This window comes from Pomacea canaliculata, linkage group LG9, assembly GCF_003073045.1.
Source record: "Pomacea canaliculata isolate SZHN2017 linkage group LG9, ASM307304v1, whole genome shotgun sequence".
NCBI lineage: Eukaryota > Metazoa > Mollusca > Gastropoda > Architaenioglossa > Ampullariidae > Pomacea > Pomacea canaliculata.
Window position 1 is genome coordinate 7029192 of NC_037598.1, and position 21096 is coordinate 7050287.

The following is a 21096-nucleotide window of genomic DNA, read 5'->3' on the forward strand; positions in this document are numbered from 1 at the left end:
CTGGAAAATGGTGACTCGCTGAAACATTGAGCATCAGCCACTCACGCTGTCTAAATGCGTGGAACACCCAACAATCCTTGCATGATTGCTATGCACTGACTTTTTCTTTTGTTGTTGATTACGGAAAGTGCTTATACCTGACGGTGATTTAGCAATGTGGGGATTGGGGAGGTGCTGGGGGCAGGGTCGCTTTTTAATTGGAGAAGAGTTGGGCGCTACCAGGTGTATAATACTCAATGTTAGGACATGGATATACGCCGCAAAAGAGAAAAAATTCCGGATCAACAACGACTGCACTCCCTATCGGTAGGGTCAGCGAGAACTGTGCTTCTGGAGCCAAAGCAGAAATTAAGCTGAGAGAGAGAACACTTATTGGCATGTGGAACATATGCATGTTACAGCAGTGCGGCGAAGTCCAACAGCTCACCCACTGGCTTAAACAGACTGGTGGGGCATTATGGGAATGGCGGAGGTCAGATGGACAAGATATGGGGAAACATTTCAGCTAATCCCCACAATGTCACCATTCTCCAAGAATATGCTCCAAATTCCACTCATGGAGACAATGAATCAGAACAGTTTTACCAATAACAAGATAAAGTTGTGAAGGTAGTTCCTAAAAAGGACATCCTCGTACTCGGTGACTGGAACGACAAAGTTGGCCCAGACGCCTACCAGCAATGGGCAGGAACAGCGGGCAAATTTGGTTTTGGCAAAACCGATAGGGGCATCAGACTCCTAGAATTTGTGCAGAGCCAAAGACTTACCTTAGCCAACGCCTTACATCCCCACAAAAATAATCAAGGACGTCCACATGGCACTGACCAGATGGATTGATCCATAATCAAATCGACTATATCCTGCTGCCGAGACCCTTTAAATCCAGCATCAACAAAGACATATCCAGGCGCTGACATAGGCAGCGACCATGATCTTATTCTAACGAAGTTGAAGCTGAAGGCGAAGCGACTCTCAAACAACCCCCGAATTCGCTTTGATTTGGAGAAGCTGCAAGACCCAAACGTTGCAGAAGTCTTCAAGGCCACAACTGGAAAAAACTTTGCACGCTGAACCTGGTAGAATGTGATGTAGACATCCCTCAAAGTTAGAATTATAACTTCAACAGCTAATGAGGTTCTAGGACGACATAGGAATAAGAAATAGCCATTGGTCACGAATAACATCTTAGATCTCTGTGACCAAATGAGGACCTGTAAGAGAGAAAAGAAAAGCAAACCTGAAGCAGCTACCAAATACAAAAAAGTGAACTGTACCAACTTGCAGCCCGAAGTGACTTACAGATGCTCTATAACTGGCAGATTTCAAAAAGCCACAATTATTTTACATGATAAGCATGTCCCCTTAGAGGAGTTCTGCCAGTTTCGATCAGGTCCCTACGTGTAGGATTAACAGGTGGAGGCTGTTGTTTTAGCAACAGGACTTTTGATCACAGGTATGTGTAAATGAATTATGACTGTACCGTCTGCATGAGTCTTGGTTTGGTTGCTGATGATCTATGTGAGATATATGTTGATATAGTGCTATGCTGGGTTTATTAATTATTAATTACAACTTTGTAAACCCTAGAACAAATGAACTTGTGGACATGATCGAATATTACATGCCTAGGAATATACCTAACAGTAGTCGATACTTTAGTAATGTCTTAAAACAGATAATAATACTGTACGTGTGATTCATATAGCGCATAATCACGCTCACGGAGGAGCATATGTTCTCGGCGCAAGAAAAGACATAGAATGACAGATTGAGAAACGACTATGCAGACAAATAATAAACGATAAACATCGCGTATATATGAAACATAAACAGGAACCAAGGAACAAACATGGAAATCGAGTGTCATCTGCATGGAGAGGAAGACGATATTGGTTGATTTGTGTTTTACGCCGGGAGAGGAAGACGAGCAGGCGGATCAGTCAACTGACAATAACCACAACTATAATTATGTTGCTTGGTATAAGGTGTAATCTCGTGGAGCAGATGAATTTTTGACCGCTCTTATTAGTTAGAAGTTTAATCTATGATCGACCTCTTCATGAGAAATAATATATATATTAAGTTTATTCTGCATTTTACTCTCACCCCATAACTTCCTTGTTATCACGTGACTGGTTGAGTAGCTCCTTGGTCTGATAAGAACATACTCCAACCATTCAAGTTTCAACGCAGATATCTCGCACTTTTTTCGACTCGAAAACATCTTCAACGCACAGACCGTAATGAACGGCTGTCTGCTACACAAAATTCAAATCCCTAGATCGAAATATCTCGTTTGCATTTTGGTTGATGGACATGAGTTGGTTTATACAAGGTGTTTTCGCGCTGTAGTGTGTTTGTAATTTGTATTTGAGTAAGAAATAAGACAACATTTCAAAGAATGCAGCAAAGAGACAGCAACATAATTACCTGTTTACCTGCCTACGTCATAAACAAGGGAGGTCACGCTCGCGCAGTAATTTTGCGCGTGACGTCGTAGAGCAGCAATGGTAATAAGCTAATGAACCTTACTGATAATAAAACAGATGCGAACATGAAGACTTTGTTGTCTGTGTGCACCGAAAATGGATGAAAAATCAAACAGACCTCAAACTGTCTCACTGAAGAGTCTGACTGATGGACAAAGTCTGACTCTGAAAGGTTCTGGAGAATATATCATAGGTAAGCTCAAATAGCAGAGGAAGCAGACGACTTCAGACTTATCAGCCACAGTTATCAGGATGCTTGTACATTTATAATATTGATTTCACTTCCGTATGACTTAACCCTTAATATCACCTGCTATATCATTGTGGTTATTTTTAAGTGGATGTTTGATATAAATACATAGAATAATTAAAAAAAATGTTTATTGTAGAATAGAACAGATTGTGTTGATAACGCATTCCATACCCTGTCTTCATTGCCGTCATCAATGTTTACTTGCTATTTTAAGTGGAGGTAATTTATCATACAGAGTGAACATGACACTCATTTCTAGAATTTGACTTTTCCACAACAATAAACTCAGTTCGTAAGCACGAGAAAATACAGATAAATTTCAGAACATAAAAGTTATGTGATATAATTAATTTATTGTTAAAATAGCAAAGCAAAGAAAAATAAAACTGTGACACATCGTTATTTCATTCCAAGACGTTTTTTTCTTTACTATGCTTCAGCAGGAAGGGGGTGGGGGATGTCTGTACGTGAAATGTATAGGACTGAGTCTTTCTATATGTGGTCAAAGGTAATAGACTGGTCAAGACTATAGATTAGTCCATTTACATAGCATGACTGTAAAACTAAAATACATTTCATCATCATGCTTTTTTACTTTTGTATTTAATGTGTATTTATTCATCATCATTAGAATTTTTATGTATCCTGTCATTATTATCAATCGACATGTAGCTTAAGTGAATGCCTTGCAGATTTAGCATTCTCTAGCTTGTTTATAATTATATATTTTGTCTAAAAATCTAGCACAAAACCCCAAAATTAAACAGACAAATAATCTTTGCTACATATATGATCAATTTTTTATCTTTTAAAAAACATAATTGTACCTTTGCCCACCTTGTCTGCTTTCTATAAATTAGCTTATTAGTTTATTAGTACATATATTTTACCCAGGGCTTACTGCAGAGGATCAAGTTAAGTCCAAGATTGTTGACAGTGAAGATACTGATGACATAATTGTTCCACTACTGAAGTTAACAGTCTGGAAGACATCTGGTACCACCGTTGCTCCTATCAGCAGGGATCTACCTTGCATGATCAGTGGAGAACCAATGAGTTCAGAGGTCAATCTCATAGCAGGTGGGCTTGAGAGAAGTCATGTGCTTAATGTCTCTGTTTATAAACACACATGATTAGAAATTGTGGAATTCTAAGTAACATTTATAGAGATATGGAAAAAGTCACATTTTATTACTTAATGTAGGACAGATTATAGATACATAATGTATCTTGAAGAAAAATCTCTTGGCAACTTATTCTATGTTTACTCCTGAAGTCAGTCTATTAAGCTTTATGATGAGTCTTAATCTGTTTGAATCATTTGCTCATTGAAATGCTTCCATTTCTTAAAGTACATTTCAGAAATATTTCTTCTATATCTATAAAAACAGTTTCAAGGCTATGAAAAATGCTATCTTTTGTAATTATAACTTTTATTGACTATGTAGTTTATGACTGAATATATAGATGAAAATGAAGATGGCATCTTATCATAACAGCCAGAGCAGCTGTCATGTATTTTTCTTCTCAACTGTTACACTTTTATTACTAGAAGACAGATACTTATAGGCTGTGGAATCATATGAAAACAGTCCCACTATTCAAAATATTCAGTAATATTCAGGTTGGGTAGCACTGTGCTTACCATATGGTTTCACAAACCAGTTTGCATCTGTTAGTAGTTAGCAAGCAAGTCTGCATTTCCATCATATCTGTTTTGTTGATGTCCCCATTTTCAAATCATTGATCTGTTGATCAGTTATACACTATATATTGCTGTCATTGTGTTCAGAAGTCCTTTAAGAGCATTCACTTTTCTCAGTGTCTACTGTCATGTAGGATACTAACTCTTTTTTTTTCATTCCTTCTCCTCATTCTTCAATTTAATAACTTAAGAATATACTCTTATTCATTTGGTGTTTGTTTTTTAATTTAAAAAATCCCAAAAATGTGTCAGCAATTTTATGTTTATGTTACCAATTGTTTCAGTAAATTGAATTTCATTGAGTTGTTATAATTTGCTTCAACATCGTCTTTACACCAGGCAGGTCCAGTCAGGCTATCTCTGTAAATTTTTGCTTTGTTGTGCAGCTATTTTACTGAACAGCTACCTTTCTACCCTTACCCCCATCTCCAAAGGCACAAATGTTTGGTCAGATGAAAGTCATGTATCATGGTCAAGCCTGACCGTTAATACATTAAAGCACTGTTTACATGCCTTGCATTCCTGTAACCATCTCATTTCTGGTGTGATATATCCTCCCGATGGCTGGACAATATAAAATTTCAACCACCCACCCATCATCGCTCCTAAAAGAGGATGAGCCAATTTGAAGCATATGAAACAGTAATTTGAATAAATAATTAAAAGGTTATCATTGTTGGGATTTGGAGGCAGTTATGAGAGGTAGTAAGTTGACCCTATTTTCATTTACTGTTTAGTTTGTTAACATCTTTTTTATGATTGCAGGCAGTGTAATAGAAATCGGGGACAAGCAGCTTGAATTTGTGGATGGCCCAGTTGCAGCCCCTAGACGCCGATGCCTACCTCCCACCCCTGGCAGGCCCATTCAGCCAATGCCTCCGCCCAAGCCGCAGAGAGCAGGAATCTGTGAGGAGAAGACACATAACCAGGTTGGAACATTATTCTGGAATACTGAAGGGGGAAAATTTTCAGTTTAACTGAGCTTACCTTTGTAAATAATGCATCAGATCAGGGTTCTCGAGAAGTCCACAGCACTGTTTCTCTTTAGTATTTTTCCGAGCTCAGGAGTAGTTTTGATTGTCAGAGATTTTTTCCAGACCATTCTTGTCAAAAATCAGACAAGGTTTTATACTGCTTGCCTGTTTGGAACAATGTGATACTAAGTGTAAAAAGTGGGCATTGAGCTTGGGAAAGTTATTTAACTAAAGGTTAACAGATTTTAAAACAACTGTACACTAAGTTAAAGTCAAGTTTTCTGACACAGCATAAAAATTATTTGCACAGATGAAAGGAAAAATATATGAAGTTAAGAGAAAAGTTTGTCTTTTGCTTTATTTATAGCTTATAAAAATTCTCAATCCACTGAGCAATGCTTCATTAACATGATGCAGGCTAAAAAAAAGTCTTCAACACTTACCATACATTCAGAACAAATCCTCTGTCAGAAATGGGAGCTCCCCAGGTCATTATCATAATTCTTTTAGTTAAAGTTGTATTCTTTGCAGGAGCCAGACAAGCCACTTTTACCAGATGACTGGGTAGTGGTAGATTTTCCCATCTCTAAGGATGTAATGCTGAAGCAGATTCATGAGCCAGAGCAGGTAACATTTAATTAAACTGAAAAAAAATAGAAATTTACTTTCAGACTTCTTGTACCATGGGGTGCTGTTTTGTTGCTGAGTGATTGAGAAAAATTGTTACCTGAACCTGCTGAACAGGTAACAGTGTATACAAAAGTTATAACAAAGTACTATATGGATGAAATTTACATGTACAAATGCTATTCTTGCACAGAAGCATGCAGACCCTTGTACATGTTTATACACAGTTACCTATCCCCACACTGAAACATGCACTTGCACAGGCCTATCGCCCCTAAAATTTTTTGTCAGTTTAAGCTTTTTGTGTTGCAGCTAGCAAGTTTGGCAGCGAGCTATATGACCAAGCATATTCATTTTCACACTGATGCGTGTGTTAATGCAGAGCTAACTGATCAGGTCTTCAAGCTAATGTTGGTAAAGAACTGCGTCCCTTTGCTAATTTTCTTTATGCTAGTTGAATAAAGAGTTTGAAATAATTTAGTGTTAAAATAAATAATTTTATGTACACAACGCTTATTTTATCCTATGTCTCATTCCTTTCTTTGTTTTTTCCTTTGCTCTTCCCCTTCTCCTGCCCCATGCAGATACTAAATTTAATTTCTTGACTTTTTTGTTAGCCATTTACAAAGTGGACTTATTGAGAGTGAAATTTGTTCCCTTTCTTGAAGGAAGTGGCATACCATCGACGAGATATCTTGCAGACCTTCATCTCAGGGGTCATGGTCAACAAGGATATGAATCATCAGAAAGAAATTAAAGAGTTTAGATCACTGCATGCTATTTTTATTGTGCTCCTCAGAGAAATATTACAGCAGTTTTTGGTAAGATATTTGCAAGCGTTTGTTCCTTACATTTTAATTTTTTTTTTTTCAAACTAACTGAAAGTACTTGCTAAACTGTCATAATGTATGAATCTCATAGATATATGTATTCACTGACTTTTCCCACCCTTTTAGATAAAGAAGTTTTGATGTTGGAGCTTTGATGCCTCAAAACAATTTTGTAGGAAAAAAACTTGGTCTGTTTGCTGTTTGAAACTGGAGTAAGCTTTATGGACAACATATGCTGCATAAATAGTCATGATAATATACCATGCCTTTTAACTGTGTATTGAACTACTCGGAGAATCAGAGGCTTCGTTAAGCTTGCTTAGGCATTTTATCATAGCGTCACACCAGATAATAAGAACCCTTTGCTGAATCATGTACAGGATCCTCCCAACCTGGTAGTGGTTAGCCTACAGATACTCAGAGCTTTGAGTCACATACCAGATTCTGCACCTCTGCTTGTGAACTGTCAGGTGACCAGTGCAGTGTTGGGCAGTATGGCAGCCCTGAAATCTGCTGTCATGGTGCAGCAGTACAGCTTGGATATTCTAGCTAAAATAGCTGTCTATCACCCAAGAATCTCTGAAAAGGTAAAAGAGTACTAGATGGTTGGAATAGCTGTAGGTCATCTGATGATCTCCGAAAATATCATGACAATGTAACCCAAGTATTTTGGATATTATCTGTGTACTTGATGTGCCCTAGATGAGTTTTGAAAAGCTGTTGAACCATAGAAGTCACTAGTTTTGTTTACAGATATGTTACGCAGAATGTTATGTTTGCGTACCAGTCATACCCATGTCATGTATCAGAATATGCTGCATTCTTTTTTGCTTTGCTGCATTGGCTACCTTCGGTAGATGCAGCAAAAATCACTTACCCACAACAAGTAATATGCATATTGTTTGCCTCACAGACACATACCCTACCTGGATGACCAGCATCAATGGAATACCAAGATTATATCAAGAATAATACCATTTATATCATTTATAATTGTAAAAAATAGAAAAATGTTGTAGTTCAAAAGTTTTACCATTAATGTTTTTAATTTTTTTGCCTCCAGTGAAATGTGACTACTGTTTTCAGGCACCTTTGCGTGAATCAGCCATAGATCTAGTATGCCTTTCCTTGGAAGCACACCAGGAGAAACTGACCATTGCTCAGGCAGGCTGTCGAGTGCTGTCAACACTTGTGAACACTATGTATACAGTTCTTACTAAAAATTTGGATAATGGTTAGTCAAGCTGAAACTAGAAGGTTATTTATTTTTTTTTTATTGTATTGTGTACCAGATGATGAGTGTTTTCCAGTGTGTACCAGATGGTAAGGGTTTCGGAGTGTGCAACATATGGTGAGGGTTTCACAGTATGTACTAGGTGGAAAGGGCTTCAGAATGAGCACAGATGATGAGGGTTTTATAGAATGTACTAGATGATGAAAGTTTTACAGTGTGTAGCAGACGGTGAGGGTTCTTTCCATAGTGTCATTGTTAGTATCTTTCTTTACGACTTCCATACTTTTCTTTCATTTTCCATTATTGATTAGTTTTGCCTGAAATGGTTAATCCCTGATGTAAAAACATCATTGTAAACAATACAAATGCTTTGATAATAATATTGTTAGATTAACACATTTGTAACTTTTAAGCAGCTCACACATTCCCCTCCCTACTTACACCAGTGATCATGCTTAGTCTTTATGTTCAGAAGTTATGTTAACAGAAGTTAACAGGCATAGGAATCCTAATTTATAGCAGCTGTTTATCCTGGTGCTGTGGTAGTCTCATTATTGTTGGATGCTGATATGGGATGTCCTCTTTTTTTGAAATCAGCGAATTGATGGAACATACCAGTATCAAATGATTAAAATAAATAGCTGTTACATAAAGAAATGGTATGGATGTCATTGTGTTTTCTGAATTATAAACATTTTTACACAATGAGATTTTTTTTAGATGCAGTGAAGGGTTGTAATTATTCAGAAATCGGATGATAAATAAACTTTTACTTAAATCTTGGCCTTTTCAGAGAGTAAACAAGAGACTGAAACTCTCTTGCAATTCTGTATTTTATGATGTGCATTTTTTTGTGCAGGAGTAATAGCTTCAAATGAACTCCAGGAGTTTGTATCAAACCTATTCAATGTGATGGAATATCTTTTCTCCAAGTGTGTCAACCCTGTTCAGAAGATTCTAGAAAGTTTTGGCCATGATCTCACTATCAAGTGTGACAGTCGTCATTTCTTTTTCATTTTCTCAAAGCTGGAACACCTAAAGTTAGTATCCTCTAAATTTGTATTATCTATGATGGTTTGGTATCTGGGTGTGGCAAAGAAAATCTCTAAGTTTCATGTAACTGCCATAAAATTAGAATTAGTCAATTTTTAGAAAACTACCAAAAAAAGCCAAAAATTTGGTTAGTTCTATTGCTAATTATTAGGAAGATTTTGTTCAGTTTGTATTTAATGATTTTTTATATAACAGTCAGTCGAACCTATAAAATGTATGCTGTTCAAAGAATACAAATTAAATTTTATGCAGATATGATTGATTTACTTTTTGATTGATTAGAACAAGAAAAGAACAGTGGATAGCAGCATCTTCCCTGCCAGTAGAACTAGAAGAATCTCATTTCTCATCTTTGGAAGACATGCCAGATGGAGATGCAGAGGACGATGGGGATATTGGTAGTAGCAAAGGAATAATGAAACGGTCCAGATCATTTGAGAATCTTCGTACTTCTGAACGTAAGGTTAAATTTGATGAGCAACCCGTATCTTCTCTGTCTGCATCTCCAGACGATGTTTCTGAAGAGGTGAGACCCTCATTTGGGTTTTTTCCTTACATTTTGTCTTATCTGTTTTTTCTGCATATAAAATCCTGTTAATGTGATTATAAAGAAGATACTTTCTGCATTCCAGGTAGTCAGTGGACAAGATAAATCAAAAGTTGCAAATCTTGCATCACAGAAATGTCAAAATGAAAAAAACTCTCTGACAGACAAGCTTATATTTTAATATTTATCCGCTGCTGCATATGCGTGTATGACAACAATGGGAAATAAGCATCTGTAGCATATTGAAAATGATAGACGTCATTTAATAGAATATTCTGAAAACTATTCTGTTCTTGTTTTCAAAATAGTTCTTTTTGTAATAAATGATTTAATGAGTAAATATCTTAAAGAATAATATAAAAATGAATAACTATAATACACATATAAATATTATTAGGTATTAGCTTACAAATATAAAATATGATCTAAAGCAATATCAGGGACTTAATAACTAAGTCAACACAATTTGGGAACTCATAAAATTTCTTTATATAGAAATTGTTAGTGTAACTTTTGATTTTTATATATATAACTACTATGTCTTGTTATAGATATTAATAAAGATGTATAAATGATCAAATCTTCCATTAAAGCTTAATGCACTATCAAGCAAAATAACACCACAAAATTCATATAGCAAAATTTCTTCACCAAAAGTACGCATTGCCAAATTGCCAATGACATAAAAACCTGATCAAAAGGAAAATGACTTGTATACAGTTATTTGGTACTTGTATGTTTAAATAGTTTTCTTTGCTATACCCAGATTTTTTATGGTATGCTCCACAGATATTGTCACAACAATTACTTGGTGCTACTTTGCCAGCTTCCTCTTCTAACGGAAGACCTGCTGAAGAAAATCACAAAAATTGTTCCGATATATTGTCACATACACAAGCAGTTGGACATCGGACAGAAGCAGAAGGAATGGACTCATCATTCAACTTCAGAGAAGAGTATGAAAACTGGGGTAGTCTTCTTGGGGTTCAACACAAAAAAGCAACCCTTGAAGACCACTCATACTCGTCTGGGGATATTTTCTTTTTGAGACAGTTAACAAAGACACAGGTGAGTAAAACTTATTTCTTCATCTTGGCTGTAGTATTGCTGGCCTGATGAGAAGACACAGAAGACAGTTAACTGATTGCCTGTAAAAATTTAAAATTTACAAATTGTTGATTTTCATATGGGGCATCTTTTGTAGTTTCCTGCATGTACTTTTCTCATATTAGGCAGAAAACTTAGAGAGCCATTCTTTCCATAAACATTCTTTGCACAAAAACATGTCTGCAGGAAACAGAAAATAAAATGTTAAATTTTAATAACGAGATCCTATTTTACAACAGGTGTTGGTGCTTGTGTTTAGTCTGGCTGTCGATGGCAAAGAGCGTCAGGCACTAAACCTTATTGAGGAGCCGCTTATCAAGATAATGACATCTTCTGTGGTGCCACTTGGCATACAGCAGTTTATCAAGCGGCAGTACCAGGGAGAGGTTACACTTATGGATCTTGACCCAGGCCTTGTCGTCAGCATAATTGATGCTGTGCGATACAAGTAAGAGAACATTACTTTTAATTTTTTAGATTAACAGATAGAGTCAGATATATCAATCTTGCTATCAATAATTGATTGAAGTAATGAAGCAGTGAAGAAAGTTTGCAGTCTACTTTCACCGCAACTCTTATACCATGCCAGTAATTGTACAGAAGGTTCTAAGCACCATCAGCATTTGCACAGGGTTAACATTGAAACATTCAAACTCTGGATACCCTGTGCAGAAGCCTGGCCTTTGAAATGGCCCAGAAGAGTGTACTTGGTGTACTGCAAAAGCTTGATGATAGCCAGCATGCAGCTGTTGTTGATGTTGGGGTTGAGTTTCTTGTGGCCACCTTTGCCAGTCGACCTCTTGCGCCAGCTGTGACAGGTAGGTGTTTGGGTCAAGCTTCTTGTTGCTAACTTTGCCAATCAACCTCTTGGTCCAGCTCTGACAGATGTCATGGTGTTTTGCTGGTGTTGGTCAAACTATTTTATGAGAGGGTGGGACTTTACAATCATAAAGTAATATGAAAAAAATTATTTTTCTGCAGCTAAAGGGTTTGTTGATCTGGTCTGCAAGGAACTTGAGCATGCATCAGAAGTCTCTCAAAACAGATCAGCCCTGAAATTCCTTATGTCTGAGATTATGCTACGTGCTGAAAAGCCATCATCTTAACAAGTTTGTTATTCATTTTATTATCTGAAAATATACATAGAAAATATCAAGTGGAAGTTCTTTTATTACCATTTCCAGTAGACAGGAAATATAAACAAAGGAATTCTTTAAAGGAAAGTTGGTAACAAAATAAAAATTTAACAGTCTTTTCAATGTTAGTTTCAAATGCAGTCCAAATCTAATTAACTGGCATGCCCTAATTTCACATTTTTTCAATGTGATGGCATGCCAGTTGAATAGATTTGACTTGCATGTGTTTTCAAAAATGAGGGGACAAAACAGAAGTGTGTTTTTGCTAGATTTACATTTCTCTCATTTCAAAATTTTAAAAGAATTAATACACTTTTTTTAGCATTGTTTAGATTTTTTTTCAAGTGTTTTTCATAGATCACAAAAAACAACCCAAATCTGGTATATTGCTAGTCTTATTTGACAGAAACAAAATTATTTTAAAATATTTAAAAATGTTCATAAGGATTTTGTTCATTTACCTTTGGAAAATTATATGGAAAAATAAATAGTACTATAAGCAATAGATTCTCTATTTACATCAAAGTTTCAAATGACCTAATCATACAATTTTGAAGTCTTCTGTTATCCTACACATTAATAGAATGTCTTGTTTACGTATTTATGTCTAGTTTTCATGAATCATTTCGAAGATTCTTGCAGCTTTAAAATTTTGTCTCACCATGATCTTGAACTTTTAGACCTTGCTAGTATCACATGAAGAGGTCGTGAAGAGAAGGGTGTATTCACAGGATATTCTGTGTGTGTGTGCGCGCGCTGGCATGTGAGTGTGTGTGTATCAGTGGTGTTTGTGTACATTTTTGTTTTGCTTTATACCTTTCTTGTGTTATGTTTGTTCTTTCTGACTTTGCCATATTCCTATTTGAAGAATTTAAAAAGTACTGAGGATCTATCAAACTGATACAATTTGGATAGTCATATTTGGATGAAAAAATAAATAACAGTGTAAGTTGGTGTTTATTTAAATTGGTTTTGTTAGTATACATTTTACCTTGAACTTTGTGTTGGTTGTCAAGTTTTTACCTTGAACTTTGTGTTGGCTGTAGAACTTACAATTTTTAAGGATGTACTAATCAGGTCTCAGCTTATTTTTGTCTTTTTACCACTAGCTTTCACTATGGCTACCCCCCCAAAAAAAAATCAAAAACAATATGACCGTTTCTTCATGTAGCGGTGATATGTTCATTTGATAAGTGTTGTGAAGGGTATAAAAATGTTTTCAGACACATATCTGACTGTTTTGTTGTGCTTGTCTTGTTGTGCTGAACACAAGACCTCTTTGTCATAATTGCATTCTGATACTTGCTTTATCATGAGAATGATGGTTGTTGTTAGGAAATGACTGTTTTGTTAAGCTTTTAAGTAGAAATTGTTTATGAATGTGTGTAATGAACATGTGATGAGAATGTGATAGCATAGCATAGCTAGTGTGGCACACGTGCAGGCCATTGGTAGATCACTAGCACTAGTCTTAATTGTTATCACATTCCTAGCCTATCCATCAAGCAAGTGGACGTTTTGTGCTTGCTTATGAAGTGATATATCTTGTACATTTTTTTTTATTGTTTGTTGACTAGTATACTTCTATGCAGTTTCATTACAGTCTTTCAGCTAATAGTATGATGAAAATGCAAATTTGATAGATGGATTATAGTATCATATTTGTGTACCTTGCTGAATGGGGCAGGCTTCAGTAACAGGAACCATTCAGTTAGGCAGCCGTTATAACTCACTCACAGCAGTCGACTGTCTTCTCCTACTATACCTGCCCATGCTATCACTGCTATCTCAGCCTGACTGGTTTTCTGAACTATGTCAAGAACATGACAAGCCTTCTTACTGGCATTGTCAACACTACGTACAAGAAATAGAAATTTAGTAGGAAAGAAGTTATTTGTAATCATTGTCATCAGTGGGGAAGTCGATATATAGCAAAGTAGTCAGAGCACTTGCGTCTGAACTGAGAGAACGCTGGTTCTAATCCTGATTAGTGATTAGTGCTGATTAGTGCAGCAAGCTTTTCCAGCTGACGGGAATGGATACCATAGAGGGTTGGGGAAAGTATTTTACAGTTTGTTTGAAATGGCAGTCTGAATTCTGTAAGGCTTGCCAGATCTATGTCACACAGACATGGCTGGATGATGTGCAGAATGACAGCGTGCTGCTTTGAGGTTTTGCTGGCTCTTTTTGAGGAGATAGAAATCCAAACAAGACTAGGTACTGGTGTTTGCATCTTTATATCAGGTCGTTTTTACAGAAACATTACTATTTGTGAGCAGATGTGTACTAGAGACATTGAACTTTTCTCGTTCTCGTGGAGGTGTTTTTATCTCCCCTGAGGAGGGGATATGCAAGTAAATTGTGCATATATGGGTGTGGGTGTGAGTAATGAGCTGACGCTAAATAGATGACTGAGTGATGGTAATGAATTTCTTGTTTTTTTGTGAGCCTTCCTTTCAGAACACAAAGATCTACTTGATAAAAGATCTTGTCTGTGTAATATTGAACAGTTCTATTGCCCAAAGAAGGGCATCATTTGTGGAACAATAATCCTTGCCTATTGATAAAAAAATGTTGGATTCACTTGCATCATTTTTTATATTTTGAGTGCTGTTTTTTCTCTTAATGCACTAAACATCCTTTGTCAGAAATTGTGTATTTTTTCCTTGTTTTTTATAAATGAGTTTTATACCAATACTGAAGTATTACAGGTGCTCGTATGGTGCCGAGCTGAAGCAGTCAGCCAGAAAGGAGACCCATTCATCTTCTGTTTTCTTAGTTACCAGTTGTAAACATGCCCCACCTATTCCCGTTTGCATGAGACAACTATTATATGTTTTGGACACCCCGATCTGTTTTGGGGGAGTTGCAGAGAATTTCTGTGCAGATTGGAGTAAGTGTTTATGTATTTGTGTAGCATCCATTTCCTTGTGGATTACCTCTCTTCATCATATCATAGTATGGAGCATAGTTACAATTGATCTGCCTCACCATGCATAATACTAAGACATTTCTTTAGCATTTATGTTATTCAAAAGGACTTGTACAGGGCTAGGTGGCGGCAATGTTCATGCTGATCACATCACAAAACAATGGAGTCACAGTCACATTTTTTTAAATCATTTTATTAATGCATTTTAGCTATTTTTCATCACCATGAGGACAATTTATTTATTTCTAATTGATGCATAACCATTTAAATCTAAATTTAAAGGAGATTTGTTTTCTTTGTATATTTTTACATGTCTGTCTTGTCTATCTACCAAATATATGTATTGTTTTAATGGGGTATTTTATGCATTCCAGGGTAACTATAGCTCCATCTTATCCTTACATTGTGAATGATTTTTTTTTTAGATATTGTTAATTGTGTTTGATACGTTTCACTGAACAATACTAGTGTTATTTGATAGGTTCATCAGACATTACTAATATTGTTTGATACGACTGTTGGATGTTGCCAATGTAAAATGATCTTCTGATCAGGTTCTGCTAAGGCTGATGTATGATTCCGTAGATTTTTGTTGGAAATAGTGAACTTTCATTTAGAGACTTTGAATGTGATATTGTTTTTTGATAGTGTCTCCTGGGAAGATGATCAAGTATTCTTGTCTGCCACTGGATGGCTTGATTCTACTTACAATAACAATGAAATAACACTATAAATAGTAAATATTGAATGACAAGTGGAAAACATCTGAAGAACCTCAAAGGTCGAAGGTATGGTTGCTGAGATCTGTTCATAAACTACTACAGCTTGGGTCCTACCCAAACCACACTAAAGCAGTAAACAGTAGTGAGGAAGGGAGAAGCAAGATGGAATGGTCAGTCATGTCAAAGGTATTGACTGCTTTAACAAGGTATTGACACATGTCCCTTATCCAGCAAACAGTCATTTATATCATTTATAATCTATATTTAGCAAGATCATTTTTAATGCTGTGGAAAGGGCAGAAAACAGACTGAGATTGTTAGACTCTGTTAAGAGTTGTTTGCATCCGAAACAGTTTTCATCCCTTTTTAAATGAAGAATACTTGCTTATTCTTTTTCCAACTTAAATTGGAAGAAAAAAAACCACCTAAGAAATTCACAAGTTCTTGGTCAAGCATAAAGTTCATTAGAACCCCACTACTAGATCTTTGTGTTTTGTTACATGAAAAAAAAAGTGCTGTCACATAATGTTTGTGCTCAAAGTAGAGCGTGTGGGGAAGGTTATCAGACTTGAAGTTTACATTCCTTGATATATATATGTACTTGGTAAATGGAAGAGTTTATATTGTTATTTAAGTAAGTGAATGAAATTCAAAACATGCTTGCTCCTGATTACAAAAAGTTGAGGCAAGAAAGTTCTTCCAGCAGAGTGGGAAAAGGTCACATAAAACAGTTGGATGAACTGTGAGTGTGATATACTTCCAGTGAAGAGAGCCTGTCACTGTGTAATCTCAGTGGGAAACTGCATGCCTTTGCATCAGATAATAAATTTGACAAAGTTAAATGCAAGCAGAAGAATGCCATTATCATTGTTTTGTAATATTGCTTTTTGCACAAAGGCCGCCTTATCACAGTGGCAGTGCAGACAAAAGATAATTACAAAAGTTGAGGGACATGAGATGCTAATAAAAACAGAAGAAGAATCACCAAGCTGGGGTAAATGAGATTTTTCAGATCACCATTTATACTATATCAGAAATTATGAAATTTTGACAATGAGAATTTGTTATTGATAACAGTGATCGAAGCTTTCATTTTTTAAAAAATTTCTTTTATTTTATTGAATCAATGAGTGATACAGGTCTTGTGTATACTAGTATGTTGAAATAAATATATAAATAATGTGCATTGATGCATAAAAGTTAAAAGTTTGAAATATAGCTTCAAAAATAGGGTGGATGTTTTCAAATCTAACTGTCATTTTAAGATGTAAATATACGCATTTACTGGACATATTTATGTATGCAGACGTATTTTGGGAAGTAAATTCGTGCCATTAACTTGATTTTCAAGTGTTAATGAAAGGGTTAAGCACCAAGTTACATTTCTTGCTTATATGAATGGGGGGGGGGGGGGGAACTGCCTATACTTTTTCATGAATCCAATTTTAACTTGTGAATGTGTGGAACATTTTTTGCCTGTGAGCTACATGAGAGTGTGTATATGAGAGAGAGGTAAGGCAGCGAGGAAAACTTTGTTTTTGATGATGTATTTTCAAGTAAAAAGTATTTCTAAAAGCAGTTGAATGTGAGAACCTTTTGATTCTGCCTTGGTAATACCAGAGTGCTTTTTACAAGTTTCTTCTATTCTGTATTTTTATTATACAGTGGTACCTCAGCACTTGAATTTCTCTGTGCTTCACCATTTCTGGACCAATTTTTTTGAATTCTGCTTTAATCCTTGACCCCCTGCTCAGCATGCAACCTTTGTGCTAAAACACACTTACCCATGATGCTTCAGGGTGAAACAAAGTGGAAAGTTTCACTTTGTAGGTCAGTTTCAAGAGTAAATACCTGCCTGGTACTGCATTCACGATCACATATTATTTTATTACTTTCATATATATATATACACACACACATACCTATTCCATATGGTTATCATGGTAGAAATTTTCTATTGCTAAAAGTGAAAGAAAAAGGAAAACAGTAAGAACAGTTGACTTGAGAAAAGAACCTATTACCACGAGCTAATATCCCGACTGCTGGCAGACGATTTTTTTTCCAGTAAACTGCTAAAATGAGACATTGGAGGACATAGCTTCCGGTTTATTCACATTTCAGATTAACTACTTAAACGAGGCATTAGACGACATAGCTTTCGGTTTATTCATATTTTTGTTATGGCTCACCGAGACTAACAGCGGATCATTTCGCAAGAGGCTAAGCGTTGGTCTTGGCAGACAGACAGCAATCCACCTATACATGTCCTTGATATTACCAAGGGTGCAAGTGGCATACGTGATTAATGTATTTAACGTGAATAAGCCATTCAGAATGGCATTATTAAGTTAAAGATATCAACAATATTGAAACATAAACAAGCCAAACATTCAATGTAGAGAAAGAAATAAAAGTGGTGACAAGGCAAAGGTTGAGAAGACATAATGGATGGAAGATATGGAAAAGTTATTATTCATGAGAAAAGCCTTCTAGAAAGAAGTGTGGTAGAGTGTGTAGATACCACTGTATTAATATTTTCCTTATTAGTGTGCAGATATGATTTAAATTGAAGGCATTTAAGGTGGAAAAATAATCTGCATTGCATGCCATGCTGTACTTTGTATGGGGCCTTGTTAGTGTTGATGTTGCAAGATTAAAATTGCATACCACCATTTTTTCCTGTTTGTCAGCATGCGATCATTAAAAAGGTATTTTAAGTGTAAGTATTTAGAAATTACATTTTTCTGATATATAAAAGAAAGTAGTAATTTTCTTCCTTTTGATCTTATGTAATGGCTCAAGTCATTTCAAATATATCATTTAAATGGACATTTAGAACCATTCTAACATTTTGATGATAGCATAAACAGAATATTCCCTTTGAAATCAGGAAAGGTTTTCTTTGATTTACCCAAGAGAAAAACCACACAAATCTAACTGCATGAAGGATGAGTCCCTTGCCTTGTGTTGGTAATTAAAACTAATAAAAAGATATATCTTTTTTCGTAGCATTATTACTGCATTAATAGTGGGTTTTCGTCAAAAGTATATATTATTTCTTTTAGTTGATTAAACTGGTAAAGCTTTTATCATCTTGTTATTTAAACAATTGTCCTTTTAGTAAATATATACATATGGTTACTTTATTCTAGGATATTTAAAGGTATAAAAATGATTGTTTCTTTTTATTCTTGTACAGTAAGAACATTTATTGACATTGCTGCAGTTTCAAAAACTTTACATGTTCCATGTACACATTTCATGTTTGCTCTTTTATGCATAATCAATGCTATCTTCAAAGATGTTTTGCAGAGAAATGGATGTTTCTTTGTAGAACAGTTACATGATATTGTTTTGATGTATTGCTATTTGTTACTAAACAGGAAAAAAAAAAGTTCCAGACTTTTATTTGTAACATTTATTGTTGCCTCCCTTAGGTTCACATTCTTGCTCTATTCCAGGCATTTTGATAAGAACAAAAATAATTTAGTTACCATGATAGTATGCTGTTCATAACTTTTGCAATGAACTTTAACCGACATTTGCTATGAATGAACACATTTGGTGCAACAAGTGGTTCAAAAGCACAGATGAGCAAAATGATAAACATCCAACAAGAGCCCCCACTTTAAAAAAAATGTCATACCCACACTGTGTGATCCCTGCTCCTACTTTGAAAAAATATAATACGTACACTGGGTCAAGATATGGTGGAGTAGCTTTTGATAGCTTCACAGATGTAGTTAAATCCAGTTTTGTTTTGCATAGCACAGAAAAAAACCCAACAAAATACAGAATCCAAATTTCTGTTGTGATAAATTTTATAAGCTATTTAATGTTGAAATTATTTCCTGTCAAATCACATACCGTGACTAACTCTGAGCTGAATTTCAGGGGTTCTTTTTAAGATAGAAAAAGTTTTGAATGACTGTACTGTCATGTATGCAGCATTCATTACTTGCATAGTTACCTTCAGGAAATACTACATGCACAGAGAGAAAAATTCTAATGACATGATAGTGCCAGCAGATAAAGTGCTTGTAGGTACCTGCAAGGCACATAGGAAAGATTTGCTGATATTGTCCCTCTGACATCATTGAATTGAATTTGAGTACAAATGCTCATGATTTTATAAAGGCATAAAAACCAAACAAGTAACAACTGCCTCTCACAAAACAAGTCTAATAAAGTCACACAAAAAAAAAAATCAACATCATAGCTTGCTGACAAGGGACCCTGTAGTTCACAAACATTTTGCATATTGGTCTTCTCCAGTCAATGATTGCAGGCTAAACAAAACCTTCACAACACTAAAGATTTTGTCATCAGATGACTGACACTTTACCACAACCCAATTAAGCATGGCTTCACCACAAAGGTAAATTTTAGTGTGGTGTCATCATTTTCATACAGGACTTTTACATCTGCTTATTACATATGGAAATACAGTTTTTTATGCCCAACAATAACACTGGGATATTTTTAAAATAGCAAAAATGTTATTTCATGTTTGTGAGTTTCTTTTAATTTATGAAGTGAGAGTATATTTTTTTATTTGCTCAGGAGCCAAGTAGACAGGGCATTATATGTATTTGAATAAATATTAAAGGGTTCATTACCTGAAAAATATGCACACTTAAAGGAAAGCTATGATAAAGTTGTTTTGGGGTCATGAATTGTGTAAAAGAAAAATAAGGCATTTTTTTTTTGAAGAAAGGGTGTCTTTGCTGCAACCTTTTGACATGAATGTCACAAGAACACATTTAAGGAATTCAGAGTTCATAAGAAAATGAGGGTTAGCGAAAAAGAAAAATGTTAAAATGTAGTTTTTTTTTGTTGTTGGCATGCTTATCAGCAGATACCAAGGGTCAGATAGCAAAGCACAGATAACACAATCATAAACTGTTTAGCTGTCTGTTACAAAATACCCATGCTGCTAACTACCAGCAACCTGCTGTGAACCTGGCCCCTGACCTCTTCTCATCACCTGCCTTCCATCTCTGTACCATTGTGAAAGTAGTCTCGTTTGTCTACAAACCAAAACATGTGTAAATTAATTATAAAATTATTATTTGGAATCATTCTAGTAACTTAAATTGTTAACTTAATGGTTTGTAAAGGAAGCATATAACTTGCGTGACAATATTTTACTGTGTTTTTTAATTTATGATAAAATCACTAAATATTATCATATTCCTTCAAAATTATTTTACTGAAGAAACATGGACCATCCCTTATCTCTACCATATTTTGCAAAGATGTTGTGCACATGTTCTGTAATGAGATTACTATTCTCAAACTTATACAGTAAAAAAAACAACCCAAACAATTAACTAATTTCTTTGCTGTCAAAAACTAGTTTGCTCTGCACCTACAGGTCTGAATGAGGTTCAATTAAAAAAGAAAATATAATGTAAATCAAATCTACAAAGTTTTGTAAAATAAGCTAAAATCTTAAGGAAATATTTTGATGACAGTGAAGTAAAC

The 21096-nt window shown here is 35.4% G+C and overlaps 2 protein-coding genes across 2 annotated transcripts in view; one reads left to right on the forward strand and one right to left on the reverse strand.

Annotated features, from left to right (window-relative positions):
• Positions 1–1804: 1804 nt before the first annotated feature.
• On the forward strand, positions 1805–19003 carry LOC112571750. Its single transcript, XM_025251010.1, has 14 exons — positions 1805–2682; positions 3637–3822; positions 5213–5376; positions 5953–6048; positions 6361–6462; positions 6717–6869; positions 7259–7465; positions 7965–8112; positions 8972–9152; positions 9448–9691; positions 10502–10780; positions 11059–11267; positions 11492–11637; positions 11801–19003. The coding sequence occupies exons 1-14, from the start codon at positions 2586–2588 to the stop codon at positions 11923–11925; spliced, it is 2337 nt and encodes a 778-aa protein (XP_025106795.1). The 5' UTR covers positions 1805–2585; the 3' UTR covers positions 11926–19003.
• LOC112571753 overlaps positions 17010–21096 on the reverse strand; it is a 28977-nt gene continuing 24890 nt past the window's right edge. The window contains exon 10 of the transcript XR_003100879.1: positions 17010–20639. The gene's annotated coding sequence lies outside the window, so the exon portion shown is untranslated. The remainder of the gene's footprint in view (positions 20640–21096) is intronic.

Excerpts from the sequence above, each read along its gene's own strand:
- LOC112571750 (XM_025251010.1), top strand. The coding sequence starts at position 2,586 with ATGGATGAAAAATCAAACAGACCTCAAACTGTCTCACTGAAGAGTCTG. Across the intron at positions 3,823-5,212 it reads AGAGGTCAATCTCATAGCAG|GCAGTGTAATAGAAATCGGG; the intron begins GTGGGCTTGAGA and ends TTATGATTGCAG. Across the intron at positions 5,377-5,952 it reads AGGAGAAGACACATAACCAG|GAGCCAGACAAGCCACTTTT; the intron begins GTTGGAACATTA and ends TATTCTTTGCAG.